The sequence below is a fragment of the Notechis scutatus genome, chromosome 2, assembly GCF_049901735.1.
Source record: "Notechis scutatus isolate UNSWTSFEM ecotype Mainland chromosome 2, rNotScu1.2, whole genome shotgun sequence".
Lineage (NCBI taxonomy): Eukaryota > Metazoa > Chordata > Lepidosauria > Squamata > Elapidae > Notechis > Notechis scutatus.
In genome coordinates this window covers 53,276,232-53,291,472 of record NC_142010.1, presented here as the reverse complement: position 1 = coordinate 53,291,472, position 15,241 = coordinate 53,276,232, and the positions used below count along the sequence as shown (strand labels likewise).

At 35.1% G+C, this 15,241-nt stretch overlaps 2 protein-coding genes across 2 annotated transcripts in view; one reads left to right on the top strand and one right to left on the bottom strand.

Moving 5' to 3' along the window:
• The window catches only part of APPL1 (adaptor protein, phosphotyrosine interacting with PH domain and leucine zipper 1), a 39,406-nt gene extending 35,774 nt beyond the window's left edge, over positions 1-3,632 (top strand). The window contains exon 22 of the mRNA XM_026677578.2: positions 633-3,632. Coding sequence (XP_026533363.1) covers positions 633-782 — 150 coding nt within the window. The 3' untranslated portion in view covers positions 783-3,632. The remainder of the gene's footprint in view (positions 1-632) is intronic.
• ASB14 (ankyrin repeat and SOCS box containing 14) lies at positions 2,946-15,189 on the bottom strand. Its single transcript, XM_087954170.1, has 10 exons — positions 13,822-15,189; positions 12,695-12,827; positions 10,387-10,449; positions 10,045-10,337; positions 9,803-9,961; positions 9,139-9,384; positions 8,796-8,967; positions 7,447-7,990; positions 6,986-7,139; positions 2,946-5,119 (listed from the first exon to the last, which is right to left on the bottom strand). Exons 1-10 carry the CDS (start codon positions 13,832-13,834, stop codon positions 4,941-4,943), a joined length of 1,956 nt encoding a protein of 651 aa, XP_087810296.1. The 5' UTR covers positions 13,835-15,189; the 3' UTR covers positions 2,946-4,940.
• Between the last annotated feature and the right edge of the window lie 52 nt (positions 15,190-15,241).

Genomic DNA, 15,241 nt, shown 5'->3' with positions numbered 1-15,241 from the left:
CCTACTTTGGATGGCCAGGAGACTTGTGACTCAACTGTGGTTGGAAATAGGGTACTGCACCAAAAGTATCACTCAGCATAAATCATATTCTTCACATTGCTGAATGATTGAAGTTCTGTATAGCCCCATATAAAGCTTTATGTTCAGGTGGATGAATCTTGGTAATTCATTTTTAATGCAAGTAGTCATTGCTTACCATATCTTGTTCAAAGTTAGTGTCAATGCTGTCCCTCAGTCTACACAATCAACATTACAGTCAGTGTGCATTGTCCTGTACCTGACATGTTTTTCTTTTTTCCCCCTCTGCTTGCAGAGTGGGACAGGTTGGAGAAAAAAATATTACAAGAGAGTAAGCAGGATTACAATGGGGAATACACTGGTTAGTTTGCATAATACTCTCATAGCTGCCAGCACCAGCACATTGCTTTCAATGTGTATTTTCAATTTGTGTCTATTTATTCTCTTGTAATCCTTTCCTGGTCAATTGTGGTTGCTAAATAAGGACTACTTTTAGTGTGTGACTTACTGGCCACAGTAAATAGTTGCTAATAATGATCTCTTTATTATTTACTATTTAAAGTAATATTCACATAGCTTATACATAAATCAGTAAATGTATTTTTTTCCCCCAGGATTTAGAAGAGCAAAGTCGATTAATTGCTGCTTCTAGTCGATCCAATCAGAGTATTGGTGAAGGACAGTTTGTAGTTCTTAGCAATAGCCCATCAGAAGATAGTGATTTGGGTGAAGATGGAAAGAAGAAGCAAGAATCTGATGCATGAAGCACCTTCAGTGCAAGCCTTTAAACCTCTTGTCTGAAATGATAAATTGAAATGTAAATTTACAAAACAAATCATGTAAATTTGTTTTACATGATCCAACTCCGTATTCTCACTCATTAAGGTTGATCTTTCTTAAATGGCTCAGTGTAATTACGGATTTTTGTTCTCATACCATAAAGAAATGTAGTGAAATGTTCATGGCTGTAGCAGATTTGGATATTACAGAACGTCTTCTGTTTCAATTACCTAGCTGTTCTGGTGACTTAGAAAGTAATTTGTGTAACTTAAGAAGTAGATAGAAAATTTTTATCTTCAGTTTCTTTTCTTCATTTTCAGAGAGATTGTTTTTAGTCTCCTGCAGTAAAATAAGAGTCTTCTTCTGTTTTTAAATACTAACATTTGATCTCATAACAATTGGGTCATATTAGTCTTCAAAGTGTCCTAAGCCTCTGAACAAAAAGCCAATTTTGATTCCTAAAAATGGCAGGGTCAATAATGGAAGCAGCCTGATAACTTTTAATTAATACTTTTGCATGTGCTGAGTGTATGAGTTCAAGGGAATTAGTGTCACTGCACTTTGTTTTAAGATGAAATATGAGAATATCATTTTTACTTGAAATTGTACTGGCTGGTAGTGATCTTGGCTTCTCCTCTGTATACATAGAGCACTTTCGTGGAGGGTGGCAAAGACATTCAACCAAACACTGGAAAGTACCTCGGAGTGTCAATGCACTGCGTATATTTGTAACATTATACAAATTGATTTTTAAATGTCTAGATGAGAATAAAGTGCATACACTTCCAACAGAATTGCCATGATTATTGGAATCAAGTTTTGTAAGTAAGTGTCTTCTCATTAGCAAAAGTTTGAGATTATGTTGGTGATAGAATCAGTTGCATGGAAAAACTATCAGATAATTTTTCTAACACCTGTTGTCATATTTACCTAAATCCACATGTAACAGAAATACATACAAATTGCACATATTTGCTAAAGCTGAGAAAAATCAGGCAGGTACTTGTGATTCCATATGAGCTTATTGATTCGTGAGGAATGTAGTATTACAAAGAATGCAGTGATTTTTCATTCCCTTATGAATATATCATAGATACTGTAAGTTTGTCCTCTTTTATATTGAAATCTGGAAACAGAAATTGTATGGAAATTGGAAGTAGATCACAGACTTTGGAGAAAAAAAACCGTTGAAGACCAATTAACCTGGACTGGAAAGTCTTTTGAGATCAAGTAGGGATGTATGTTCTTTGTTCCTAATTGCAAGGGAATAAAAGATACTTGGAGACCCAAGAAATAAAAGTGGAGCTGTGATTGCTCAGTGAGAAGTTTCCTGCCAGTTTTTGAAAGCTTTTCTTATGTTTCAACTTGAGTATAAAATTGCAGATATGGAAATCATACATTCTGTTCTATTTTAGGCCACCTCACTCAAATTTGGCAATATCTGTTGCAATTGTTTATCCACAATTTACAGCAATGTTAAGCCACATATTACCATGAAATCATGAATTTAAGTAAATCACCAATTCATTTGAAACCAGTAGTGTGTATATTCTCTGTAAACATGTATTATAATGTGAATAATACCAAATGATCTTTATTATAAAACAGTTCACAGGCTACTCTTCTGGAGTTCAAATCCAACTCATATGGATTGTATTGAGTAGCTCTAGTTCCCATATTAGATTTTCTAGCGGGAATATTCTCTGAGTAGGCAAAAAAGTATGATTTGGCTGTCTTGATTGGTTTATTGTTTGGAGCCAGCGGATAGACCTTGGAGTCAGCTGTTCTGTTCTTGTTCTTCTGAAGGTAAACTCCATTGAACTGAGTCAGATTTGCTTTTGCATACACAAATGTTATGCAGTCAAGGCACAAATGAACTTGGCAATTGTGTTCTGTTGCTGGACAAGTATACTTTCTAAGTTGCCTTCCGTACTGAATCATATTTCTAAGGACAACATTAAAGTTAAAATTGCTATATTTCTTTGAATAAGATACTCATCTCTGATGAACTATAGAAACATATTTTTGCATGTATTGTAAATCAGAGGCATTCAGCTAATTTATAGGGTTGATTTTAAAAAAATCAGGATTGCTATTTGTGATATCTCAACAAAATTATTATCCTGTTTATTTTTCTTTTTTTTCCCCACCTGTAACTGAAATCACTTTCTTTCTGCAAATACATGGGCTAACTAAGCACATTTCTGCTTGAACAAAACTTTTGCCTCCCTTGTAGCACAATGTCCTTCACACTCCTGGGGAAATTGAATTGCACACAGGGACATGTTTTTCTAATTCATGCATGGATATTGTCAGGCAGTCAGAAATCATGACATGGTGTAACAGGACTAATCATCCATCATGTAATTGAGAAAATAATGTTCCATAATGAAATCTGTAAATGAGCGAAGAGGTTTGTACAAAAAATTTTGGGTGGCTTTTATAATACAGTGAGTGAATCAGAAAACAATGATTTAGTCTTGTTTTGGTGATTGTGATTTTTAAATTGAAAGTCTAATTAAAACTCTTAATTTCTCTTAATATTTGTATTAATATTTAGTGATTGTCTGCTCAATATTGTCAATTGCAAAGTAAAATCTTGACACTAATAAAACAATTTGGGAAAGATTTCAGTGAAATCCAGTCAATTTTAGAGGATGCTTTTCTACAATATTTATGTAAATATTTAATCAGCATTTGTTCTTCAAAGCACATCATATATTGGAAATATATTTCAAAATACCTTTGTGAAATGCATTTTAAATCTGTCAGTAATGGAAGAATATCCATATAATAGAGATTCATTTATTGTATTTAATAAAGCAAAACTAACAGCTGGTGGTCCTATTTTTATTTGATTAGAATATAGAAGAAGACTTATCTTCTATGAAAATTAAATCTGTAAATATTGTATTTTTAACAAGTGGTTGCAGTTTCTTAGACAAGATGAAGCAATACTTGTGACATAATACTATTTGATAAATATTTCAAATACTTTGTCAAATAACTAAAAATATACAATTGGTGTAGGCAATACACAAGACAAGGATATACAATTTTAATTACACCTGTAATGTAAAGGTACATGGCGACAGTTATTTTGGAAATACTTCATTTACAATACTGCTTTTCAAAGAAAACCTTTTGGGGTTGTAAAACAGATTGTTTTTGAAGTTGCAAAGTTTTGAAGTTACTTTGTTTTTGAATACTTGCAATAAAAAAGGCATAGGATTTTAAATTGCATCTTAAGGATATAGGCGGCAAAACCCTAAGCTATTAAGGTATCTGAATAACACATATACAAAATCTAAGACTAAACTTCACCTGGAAAGCCAAATTTTAAAGTTAAATATAATTTTTAAGAGATATACAAGAAGTATTGCTTAAAAATACAAGTACCAACCAAAAGATCTTCCATGAGTTTATACATGACCTATTTTTGTGTGTGCCAATTAACACCTCTTACATATGCAAATTGTTTTCCTTCTAAAGGGAATATTCAGTATTCATAAAGAAAGAGTCAAGATTAGGCAGTATAGTCATGCCCTGCTTGTACTTCTTGAAAATGTTATGTGTTAAAACAGCATGCAATTATTTCGGTACAATGTGGGCACCTATGAGTAAAGGACACACAGTCATATTTAACTCTTGCTAGTCTTTAAGAAACTGCTTTCAATATTTACAGCTAACATGGAAAAATTGCAGTGGATTTTGTGAGCCTATGGAGCGTTGCAAGGAGAACCCCCTCCACTGATAGAATATTATAGGGAACTCCTTTTTCCCAGACCAATCTTCCTTCCATTGAATCAAAATATCACAGGGTTTTGGGACATCAGCTCCCAGAGTACATCATTTGAGTGTTGTTACATAATTTACATTTGTGCAGTGTTAGATATTTCAAATTAACATGGTTAGTTCATATATCTATGCAAATGAAAATGCCATAAATCAGATCTGCAAAACTGCATTGAGGTTTGATAGTGTTTCGTTTCATTAACTCTTCATCAAAGTACTTTTTTGCACTCTAGTATAAAGCAACCAGATATATTGGTACCAACTAGAATTCTATATTAAACATGCTTTTAATATCTTTGTACATTTATATATAGGCTATCTTCCAACTGCACTTTTATGCATTTCACTTAGTAGATTCCTTTTAGATGTCCTTGTCCATAGAGGTCATACTCCTTATAGAGGATATATTCTTTCAAACGGTTTGGTATTGGCAGAAATGTCAAGAACACTGGACAGCGCAGTCGTAAACGTCCTAAGCATTTTCGGATTCTCAGACGGCAAAGATGTTGCAAAGGACGTGTGTTTGCTGAAAATAAAATAATAGGTGTATGTAATATGAATTATCCATTCCTACAACTGATTATAGCTCATAAGAAAGAGCTGGATGAAGAGATAAACATGATGGGAACCATGGAAAGGGAATGACCACATTATCTTCCTGTTCAGATTATTAACCTGGTCTCTATTGGGTAGGGAGGGTTCCCTCAGAATATCTGTTGGCTCACTGTGAGGATTATTGAGATAAATCTGGATCAAGTTGCTCAGATTTGCGCTGACCTGGACTCTGACCCCCCCAACTCTACTGTTGTTTAGCAGAGCCGTGGTGTAGGCCAGGGGTCTCCAACTTTAGCAACTTTCAGACTTGGGGACTTCAACTTTCAGAATTCTTCAGGCAGCTTTGCTGGCTGAGGAATTCTGGGAGTTGAAGTCCCCAAGTCTTAAAGTTGCCAAGTTTGGAGACTCCTGATGTAGGCCTTTAGCAAGGGAGAATGAGACTCCTTCATTGCACTTCTAATCTTTGATGTTTATCTTTTATTGATTTTATTATAACTTTGATTGATCATTGTGAGCCCAGTGGAGTTGAGTTTTGACACTGATACAGTGTTAAAAATTTAGGGAGGGCTTTGGAATAAAGCATGAGTTAACTTCTGCCACAAGTACTTATATCTAGAAATTGGATACAAGTCTGGTATGTTATAATCTATTCGCTAGAACCTGTTGTTAACATTCTAAGCAGTTCGGAGAACCGGTTGTTGGAAGAAATTACTGGCCTAATCCTGTAAGGAAGGCAGGAAGGAAACACTCTGGTGTTGCTTACAGAAACTGCCTCTCCGTTAAACCTTATTACATTCTTGGCAGAACTAGACTTCCTGACTCAGGAACATCTCTGGAATTTTTCCCCTCCTTTGTTGGTACAAAGTGTGTGGAGTGACCATTCAAAGTTAAAATGGCACTGAAAAAAGTGACATGACCATTTTTCACACTTATGACTGTTGCAGCATCCCGACAGTCATGAGAGGCCAGGTGAGGAGACCCGTGCCTCGATATGAGTGATATTGAGTTGGCCACGCCTAGCCAATAACATGACCACCAAGCCACATCCACCCAGTCACATGACCACCAAGGCACGCCCACCAACTAAGCCACACCCACAGAACCAGTTGTTAAAAAATTTGAATCCCACCCCTGGTTATAATACATTTAGTATGAGATCTTTTCTTCATCATAGGATGGTATTTGTGCTCAGTGTGTTCTTTATTCAATGTGGCAAGTTTTAAACTTTTAACTGTGCTAATTGCAATGATAAAATTATATGAGGAAATAGATCTAGAAGATATTTTAGAAGATACTACTTTCTTCTATGCCTTAGCACTTATAATGCTGAGGCATAGAAGAAAGTACTGCTTACTAATCACTAATAAGTAGTAAAGATATTGCTCTGTGTAAAGATTTTTATGTATAAGTAGATTACTGTGATCTCTGCTTCAATAAAGTATTTTGAAAAATCCAGTCATATTTAGTAATGGGGAGATACTGACTGTCAAAATACAATGTATAAAGTATTTCTTAAATAATTAAAATTATTTTAAATTATATTTACCAAAATTAAACCTTTTCATTGGTTTATTCTAATCATATATAGGAGTAAAAATAGTTTTCCAAATGATACAGCTACTAATTTGAAAATTATGCAAAGTAGATACACTCAATTATACTGGCAGGGAGTGCAATGCTGGAACACCGTGTCAGGAACAGATTGTCATGGGGAAAAAAAATGTGATCGACTTGATGGCACATAAAGAATGGATCAATCAATTTGAAAATTAGAGTGCATTGTGTCAATTATCTTTACATTCTATAATGTCTGCCGATAACTATATTTGACACTTACACAAAATTGCTTTGATTTCTGGCCACAGTTTTTGTTCTTGAAGAGTATCTTGAAGTTTAGAGCATATTCTAATATGATCTACATAATCTAGCATCACTCGCACTACCTTCCCAGACAGATGCCTTAACCATGACAGTGTAATCACTTCACAGAACTGAGGGGGGAAAAAACAAGAACATGAGAACACAGCATTTAATGCCTTATATTATGAAGTGCCTGATGCACCCCAGACTAAATCAGCAGCAAAATGAAGCAAAATAGCCATACATGTAATACAATTTCACAAAAATACCAAGCAGACATAACTAAATACTTGCCATTTATTCTATAGAATGCATTATGATCCTTTTCAGTTTTGAAAACCAAACAAATCCCATCATCCCTTAAACACTGAGCAATTTATAAGTACTAATCAGCATATAAAGGAAGGATTAATCTCCCCCCCCCCAAGAAGTACTTACCATTGTGTCTTTGATAACAGTTGAGGTCCACCCTTCAAATAGGTACTTGGAATGCTTGCTGTTTCCATGAGGACAATCAAAACAGCGGGAAACATTGTATCCATTAGTCAGCAACATCCTTAAGAGGACTTCATCTTTCAGTGTGTACTGTAGAGCCGATGGAAAATGGGTTGTATTGATTCTACAAAAGTAATTCACGTTGGCTCCATGGCGAAGCAGGAGACTGATGAGTTCATAGTTACTCATTCTCAAGGCCACTTGGAGGCAATTAACAGGGTCTTGATTTGGTAGGGCTCCGGCATCCAGGAGCAAACGAGCAGACTCAATATCCCCATTAGAGACCGCAAAATACAGTGCTGACCTTCTCTCATCATCATAGTTTTTCTGAACTCTTCGATGCAACATAAAATTAGCATCAAACCCAGATTTGAGTAGAAATTCAAGACACTGAGAATGTCCTCCTGCTGCTGCCGAGTGAAGTGGGCTGATTCCACTCTCCTTTATGGCATTGAAATCTGTGACTGGAATCAAAATCTGTAAAGCCCTAGCAATAAGATAAATATAAACGTTCTTTTAAAAAAAAAATTACTCTTCATTTATACCTCAGTGCTTCCTTCCAGAAAAGACAATGAGATCACCATAAGGAGGCTAGAATTGTAAGCTTCTGTAAGAGAAGAGTTTCCATCAACTCAACTTTTTAGCCATTTAGTAAAATGCATATAAAAAGACAAGAATTTCAGTGGGGAAAAAATCTTTTAAAAACTCAGCAAATAATAAAATGGGAGAAGAAAGGGAGAAAGACAAATGCAAGCTGGTTATTTAAAGTAATTTTATAAAGAAGAATAAATTCCTTAAGGTGCTACAGTAAGAGCAGTCCAAAAGAAACAAAATGTTCTGGTCAATTCAGGTCTTTATTCTTCTATATTCACAAGCTTAGCTGTGGAAGACTGTTCTAATACCAACAGAATATTCATATTCACATAAAACATAAAGAATGTGTAATGATATCAGATAGATACAACCCCTCCCCCATCAATTGGCCTAACTTCTACAAATGTTTTTGTGTCACAGGACTAGGACAGTCCTAGGACAGCAAAAGAGAATGGACTTCCTTTCACAGATGTGTAGGAAGGACAACGTCAGCAGCTGAGCAAGCTACAAGCTTTTTCTACATAATTTTTGAAGATGAAGACTTTTCTACCTCGTAACTCAGGATTTGACAAACAGTAAAGAAATGTTTGTCTCTCATCAGAGATATGGTAAACCACAAAGTAGAATAGATTACTTTCCCTCCCTCTCTCCCGGCTCCACCCCAGTTCCATAAATGGAACCAGTATAATGTAACTCACAAGAAATGACCTCTATAAGCAGCTCTATGGATAGGAAGATGACCAGATTGCTTTGGTACGTTGGCATCAGCTCCATATTCTAGTAGGAGAGAGATGGAATCTGGGTTTCCTCCTCCAGCAGCCTCAAATAATATAGATGCAGAATCTGATGCTTGAGAAAGGATGTTGGCACCTATTGAGAAAATAACAATAAACTTTTTTTAATAATAAATCAAAAATTATATGGTGTTTATGTGTTTAGTTTATATCAACATAAAATCACTACATTATTAATATCAAGGAAATAGAATTGTTCTGTAGATCAGTACATTTAACACTGAAGGGTTTATACAGAACATCTCACCTTTACGCAGTAGGAGTTCCAGAATTTCTGTATGCCCATTCTGTGCTGCCAACGCTAGAGGGGTGAGCCCATATGAACTTCGTGGATCTGGATCTGCTTTGGACCAAAGCAGTAATTCCACCATATCTTTCAAGCCTAATCTGGCTGCCTCGTGTAAAGCTGTCCTTTTGTTGATACACTGTAGATTGGTATTGGCTCCAAATTGTATCAACAAGGAAGCAATTTCATATGATTCGTGTGTAATTGCTGTAAAATATTAAAATATGAAAGAGCATCATTTGAACATTTCATTTAACTATCAGCTATTAAACTATTCAATCTCCCCTGAGCACATCAGACAACCTTTGTTTAGCAGTCTCACATGTCGCTTGTATATGATTAAAAGAATCGCACAGCAAAATGAAGTGCTAAACTTTAAAATAAATCTGTTTTTCAGTTTTTAAAAAATAAGATATAAACATTTTACAATGCTGTTCTTCATTCACATTTAGAAAAATTGTCTTTTTTGGATTATGAATCACTGGGCAGAAAATATCTTCTCATGTAGGCAACTATAATATCCTTAAATTTGGCATGAAAAATCACATTCAATCAATGCAAGCTATCATTATTTTATAATTGGGAATGTTTAATTATTGTTGACAAACAATATAATTTGGTTTACCAATAATTAAAGCAGAATCTTCTTCTTCATTCTTAATATCAGGATCAAACCCATTAATTAGCAGAACATTGACATTTTTCACAAGACATTTGTCCACAGCTAGAAACAGGGGAGTTTCTCCTTTCAGGTTGGTCTGTTGCCAGACACTAGGATGTGAGGCTGAAAAAGAGAGTTTTGTTTGAATTGATAAGTTAATATAAGAAATTGGCAAGAATCACACATAGTCCTCAAAGGGGCACTACCTTTCAAAGTAATTTCTAGAATGTTCTTGTTTGGTTGTACTGCTGCTTCATGAAGAGGAAGCCAACCTTGGGAGTCTACTTCCTGAAAAGCAGATCCATTCCTCGTCAACTTAAGTAAAGACTCTTCTTCACCTGTTATGAGTATGAAAGATCTACAATTTATGCCCTTTGAACTCAAAGACCACTTTGTTTTAGTAATAAGTAATAAACTCTTGTTTAAATAATAAAAGGCTGCCTCACACCTGCAGATGCTACTTTTAATTCCTCCGCACATGAGGGCTGAGAACAAGTAACTGAGATCATTTGCATATTTTTATAAATTCCCAAGAAAATTGAACCTATTACTTAACTGTCCGAATGGCAGTGATGATCTTTCTGTAATCTGGACTTCTTGTGAAACAAATGCTGCAAACAGAATGCAATAGCATTAAAAAAAAAAAGTCAAATAAGCCAGAAATATTCTCATATCATGCTGAATTTCAAACTGCAAAACATGGTGAAAAAAGAGAATATATTTCATTTGTATATTTAATGTATTGATGTTTCATGCAGGAAAAACCAGGCCCTATACACCTAGAGAGTAAGCTTCCAGGGTATTCTGGAATTGAGAATAGTTTACCAAACTCTTTGACTTGAGTTTACATGTCTTGATGGTTACCTGCACTTTTAACTGCTACCAGAATAGAAATGTCACTCCCTAATGCTTTTGATTTTTTTATGTATCAAGACCTATTCATGTGACTTGCTCTTTTTTCTCTGGGCTATAGAGAATTTGACTCAAGATATGTCCAACCTGGATGCTATGGTCAAGCAGAGGTGGTTATTCAGCAGGTTCTAACCAGTTCTGGAGAACCGGTAGCGGAAATTTTGAGTAGTTTGGAGAACCAGCAAATCCCACCTCTGACTGGAGATTTTGCAGTATCCTTCCCCTGCCACGTTCACCAAGCCACGCCCACAGAATTGGTTGTAAAAAAATTGAATCCCACCACTGTGTCAAACCAAAATATCCAAGTCACTAGTTGTAGGGAAGATTTCCTTTCGGTCACATTTGAAACCCGTAAGCACTAGGATTCTTGTGGGCATGTCTAATTGGAAAAAGGACCCAGTTTAAAGGTATTTAACCTGTATGTGTGTGCATGTGAAAACCACAGTTTGTCAAATTCTGCCTTTATTTATTATTTCACAAAGAGTTCATATGTTTCTCTTTCTGCTTTTTCTATGGCTGAAAACTAGATAAATAAATCACTTAGTACAACTTCCCCTATTTTCCCCTCAATTCTCTCAACTGTCTATATCTCTTCCTGTCATTATACAACACATGTGCCATTCTTCTTTTCTCTCACTGCACTCCATTCCATTACAATAGAGACTCTTGCTCTTTCTTCTTTGCTCCTAAAAGTCTCAAGAATGGCTCCTAAACCATTTTTAAAGTTTGAATCAAATTGTTATTGTTAGCACAACAAAAGGGGGAAATAGTTAAATATGTAATTGGAGAGTAATCCTGTTAACTCTATTTTATTGCAATGAAAGTTAAAGATTCTAATGTTAATTTGCTTTGACTCTTCATTGTGGCTTTTGGAAAGTAGCCCCCCTGGGGGCCTTGGCCTGGAACATGTTGTGTCCTCCTATTACAGGACTTACTAATTCCTGAAGAAAGTGAAGTCACAGGAATTTATCACTGTTGTGGAAAATGAAGCAGGAAAATTGACATTTTCTACTGATTAAGAGTTCACAATATTCTATAATCTAAAATAAGGCACTGGAGATTGGATGATAGAAGTTATCTGAAAGGATGGGGGAATGCCTACGTTTCCCTCACTGTAATTAAATATGGTAATGCTTAGGAAAATGGCGTTTAGTAATTTTGTCTATTCAATTAAAAAAATATCTCCATAGACAAGAGATGGGCAACAGGCAGTTCATGGCCTCCCCATGCCTTATTTTTCATTGATTTATTTACTACAGTCCCCAGAGCCACTAGAGATCAATGTGCCAAATATGGTGTCAGGCTGTCCAATAACAGGAGTGGCACACGTTTTGATTCCCCCCCGCCTACAAACTGAGAATAAAACAGGATTAATGAATTTATTTGACACTAAAAAAGAAATTAAAAACAAAAATTAAAAAGGAAAAAAACAGGGTGTCCCTCTGATGAAATAATCAGTCACTTCATTATCATTAATCATATAGATCTTGGCTACCAGAGTAGGAAGTTTCTCCACAACTGTAAAATTGCTGCCTACCCTTCTTTAGACGGAGGCAGTAGAAGATCAATACTCTGCTTTAATAAAACATTAAAAACAAAAAACAAACATATAAAACTAAAACATTATAATTGGCATTATAATGGAACATAAAATAAAATAGGTACTTTATAATTTATACATTTACGTCAATCTTTTTTTGGGGGTAGAGATTTTTCATATTAAATGGATACTAGCCACATTTATAAATAAAAATATGCCTCATCCTAAAGATTCAAAAATCATCACATAAACATACAAAATATGGAAATCCCATGCCTGTAACAATATTCTGTGAACAGTTGCACAGCATTCTGTGAAACTATCTATTTCAAAAATTACATACTTTCTGTTCCAAGAAACATTTCAACAGATGCTAGAAACAATATATCAAAGGCAGAGCACACCTGTCACTCTTTGCAGTAGCCACTGTCTTGCTTCCGGGTATGTCCTGTAGGCTTTGCTGAATGACAAGCTGCATAGGGATGTCATCCTCAGCTTCCTCATCATGCATTTTTGTGGTATCATACAGGTTAAAATCTTAAATTACAGAACGAGGTGGGGTTAAATGTTATGTTGCTTCTTCCAGAAATATCAGTAGAGACATAGAAATATATAATGACAAACAAAAGCAAATAATTCTTAACCGTCTTGTCTCAATCTCTCTCTTTTTGAGCATTAACTTGACAGACACCAAAACTATCAGTATCACACTAGGCAGACCAGGTTATCAATTTGACTTGTTTTTGTTCATCTTTCTGACCACATGCCTGTGCCAAGGAACCCAGAGTTTGAGGGCTCCATTCTTCCTCATGCTTCCTTCTCCTATCTTTACTGCTCCCATCCTTGCTAAGCTCAACATGTTCTTACTGATCTCTTTTGCAATGCCCTTCCTCACTCCGCTCATATTTGCTGTATGTCAAGAAAGTGCTGGGTCATGCACATTAAAAAGCAACAGTTCAGCTGAAAGCTGCTCAGAGATGCAGAACATCTGGATTTTATTAACAAATACGGTAATATCATTTGCGATGCGGATGCTTCCTTGTAAAAAATCACTGGCATTTGATTTAATAGTCTCTTTCTGTTCAGGAAACATTGTTGTACATTAAAAATGGCTTACAGCATAATAACAGAATTAGTGAGAGAATTAAGCCAAAGTGGAGCATTTTAACTAGCATTGTTTTCAGTTATTTTCCCCCATTATAATCAATGGTATTGAGATATATTTTCATTTGGCTGCATCAAAATAAATGCACAAATACTTGCATAAATATTGAAAAAGTGTTAAAAATTATTAAGGAAAGTTTATAGGATACAGGAAAATCACAAAACACTTTTTCACTTTGGAATGCTAACACATAAAAAGCAAAATATGCAACTGCAAACACCCGCACACACACTTGTGTTACTCCTGGAATAGTAAAAAACAACATTCCAGAAATGCCAAGTTTAACTTTTATTATTTAGAAATAGGCTAGGAAGCTAAGCTTTGGGAGAACTGACATTTTATAATGACAACACACATTTTCCTCACCTTTCTCCCACATTTGAAACACAGATTGCTCACTCTAAGCAAGTGTCAAAACCAAAATGTGAAGTTTGTTGTATTGAAAAATGATCCTGGGCTTATTGCATCATTGCAGCCATTAATAACTCACTATAAATATCTGACTGTAAGACATTCCCTCTTGCAGACAAGATATATGGATTAAATGTAGGTCAGCAAATAAACCACATGTATGAATAACAAAAAGTATCCAAAGAACAGGCATTTTAAAATCAGATTGTAATAACTGTGAAGAAAATTTAATTCATTTCAGTAAATTCCTAAATGCACAACAAATTTCTTTTGTGTCCAATCACACTTGGCCAATAAAGAATTCTATTCTATTCATATAATTAAAGCAGCAGCAAGAACCTGGGAAGTTATTCAGAGATAACTAGTTGTATATAGAAAAACATGAAGGACATTGATTCATTCATTATGAGCCATGAAGTCAATGTTTACTCTTAGCAATAGACTTATATACTGCTTCATAGGGCTTTACAGCCCTGTGTAGAGGATTGCATATGAACTGATTTTGGGGAGAGAGTTCAGTTTGAGTGTTAGCAAATCTCATATACACATCATATCAGAAACCAAAAAGTGTATTTGCAACAACAGAATCCAGGTATTATTCTTCATTAAAATTGACCAAAACTATGGAAACCAGATGTACATCTCTGGTACTAGAAGCCATTACTGTATAAATAGGAGGTGCACTTGAATCAATGAAGAAGTGTTCAGAAAACACCAATTTTGCAGAGAACCTCTTGGATATTCTCTCAATCACAGAACTTGGAGAGCAAGTTTATTTTCCATTAAATAGTTCTACTCTTCCCCTGCACTCCAGTTAAGTATGTTGCAAAAACAAGGCTACTGTGCTAATACAGTCCATAAATAAAAATGGACTTCTTGCTTTTTCTGTAATGCCTTCTAGTTTTAGACTGTAATGATGCCTCAACACACAACACATATTATCGATTATTCTACCACAACAACTCTTCTACAATATGATCAAGAACTAATTCCAGCTCCCGGGATAAAGATATGTGGCGTCCACACATCAGTAGCAAATTGGAATGCTTTTATATTTAAAAAAAACAAACATACACACAGAAGATGTGGAAACATGGTTGCAAAAGAATCGTCCACTGAGGATATTCTGTCCAGCCGGAGATGAAGAATTAACTATTTTAATCTAATCCACCTTCCAGAGTCTCTCACTCTCCAAAAAAGTAGACTTGTCCAGAAAGCAGAAATCAACACAGACTAAATCAAATATTTAGATATTCAAATGTTAAGAGTTGAATGGAAGCAACAACATTTTTGAGCAAAAGGAAATTTATTTTTCAACAACTTCAAAATGAATTATGATGGACTAAATAAGATATTTTGCATATTATACACTTTA

Coding starts and splice junctions, on each gene's coding strand:
- ASB14 (XM_087954170.1), bottom strand. Junction 9,962..10,044: donor TCTAGAAATTACTTTGAAAG/GTAGTGCCCCTT, acceptor TCTCTTTTTCAG/CCTCACATCCTAGTGTCTGG. Junction 9,385..9,802: donor AGATTCTGCTTTAATTATTG/GTAAACCAAATT, acceptor AATATTTTACAG/CAATTACACACGAATCATAT.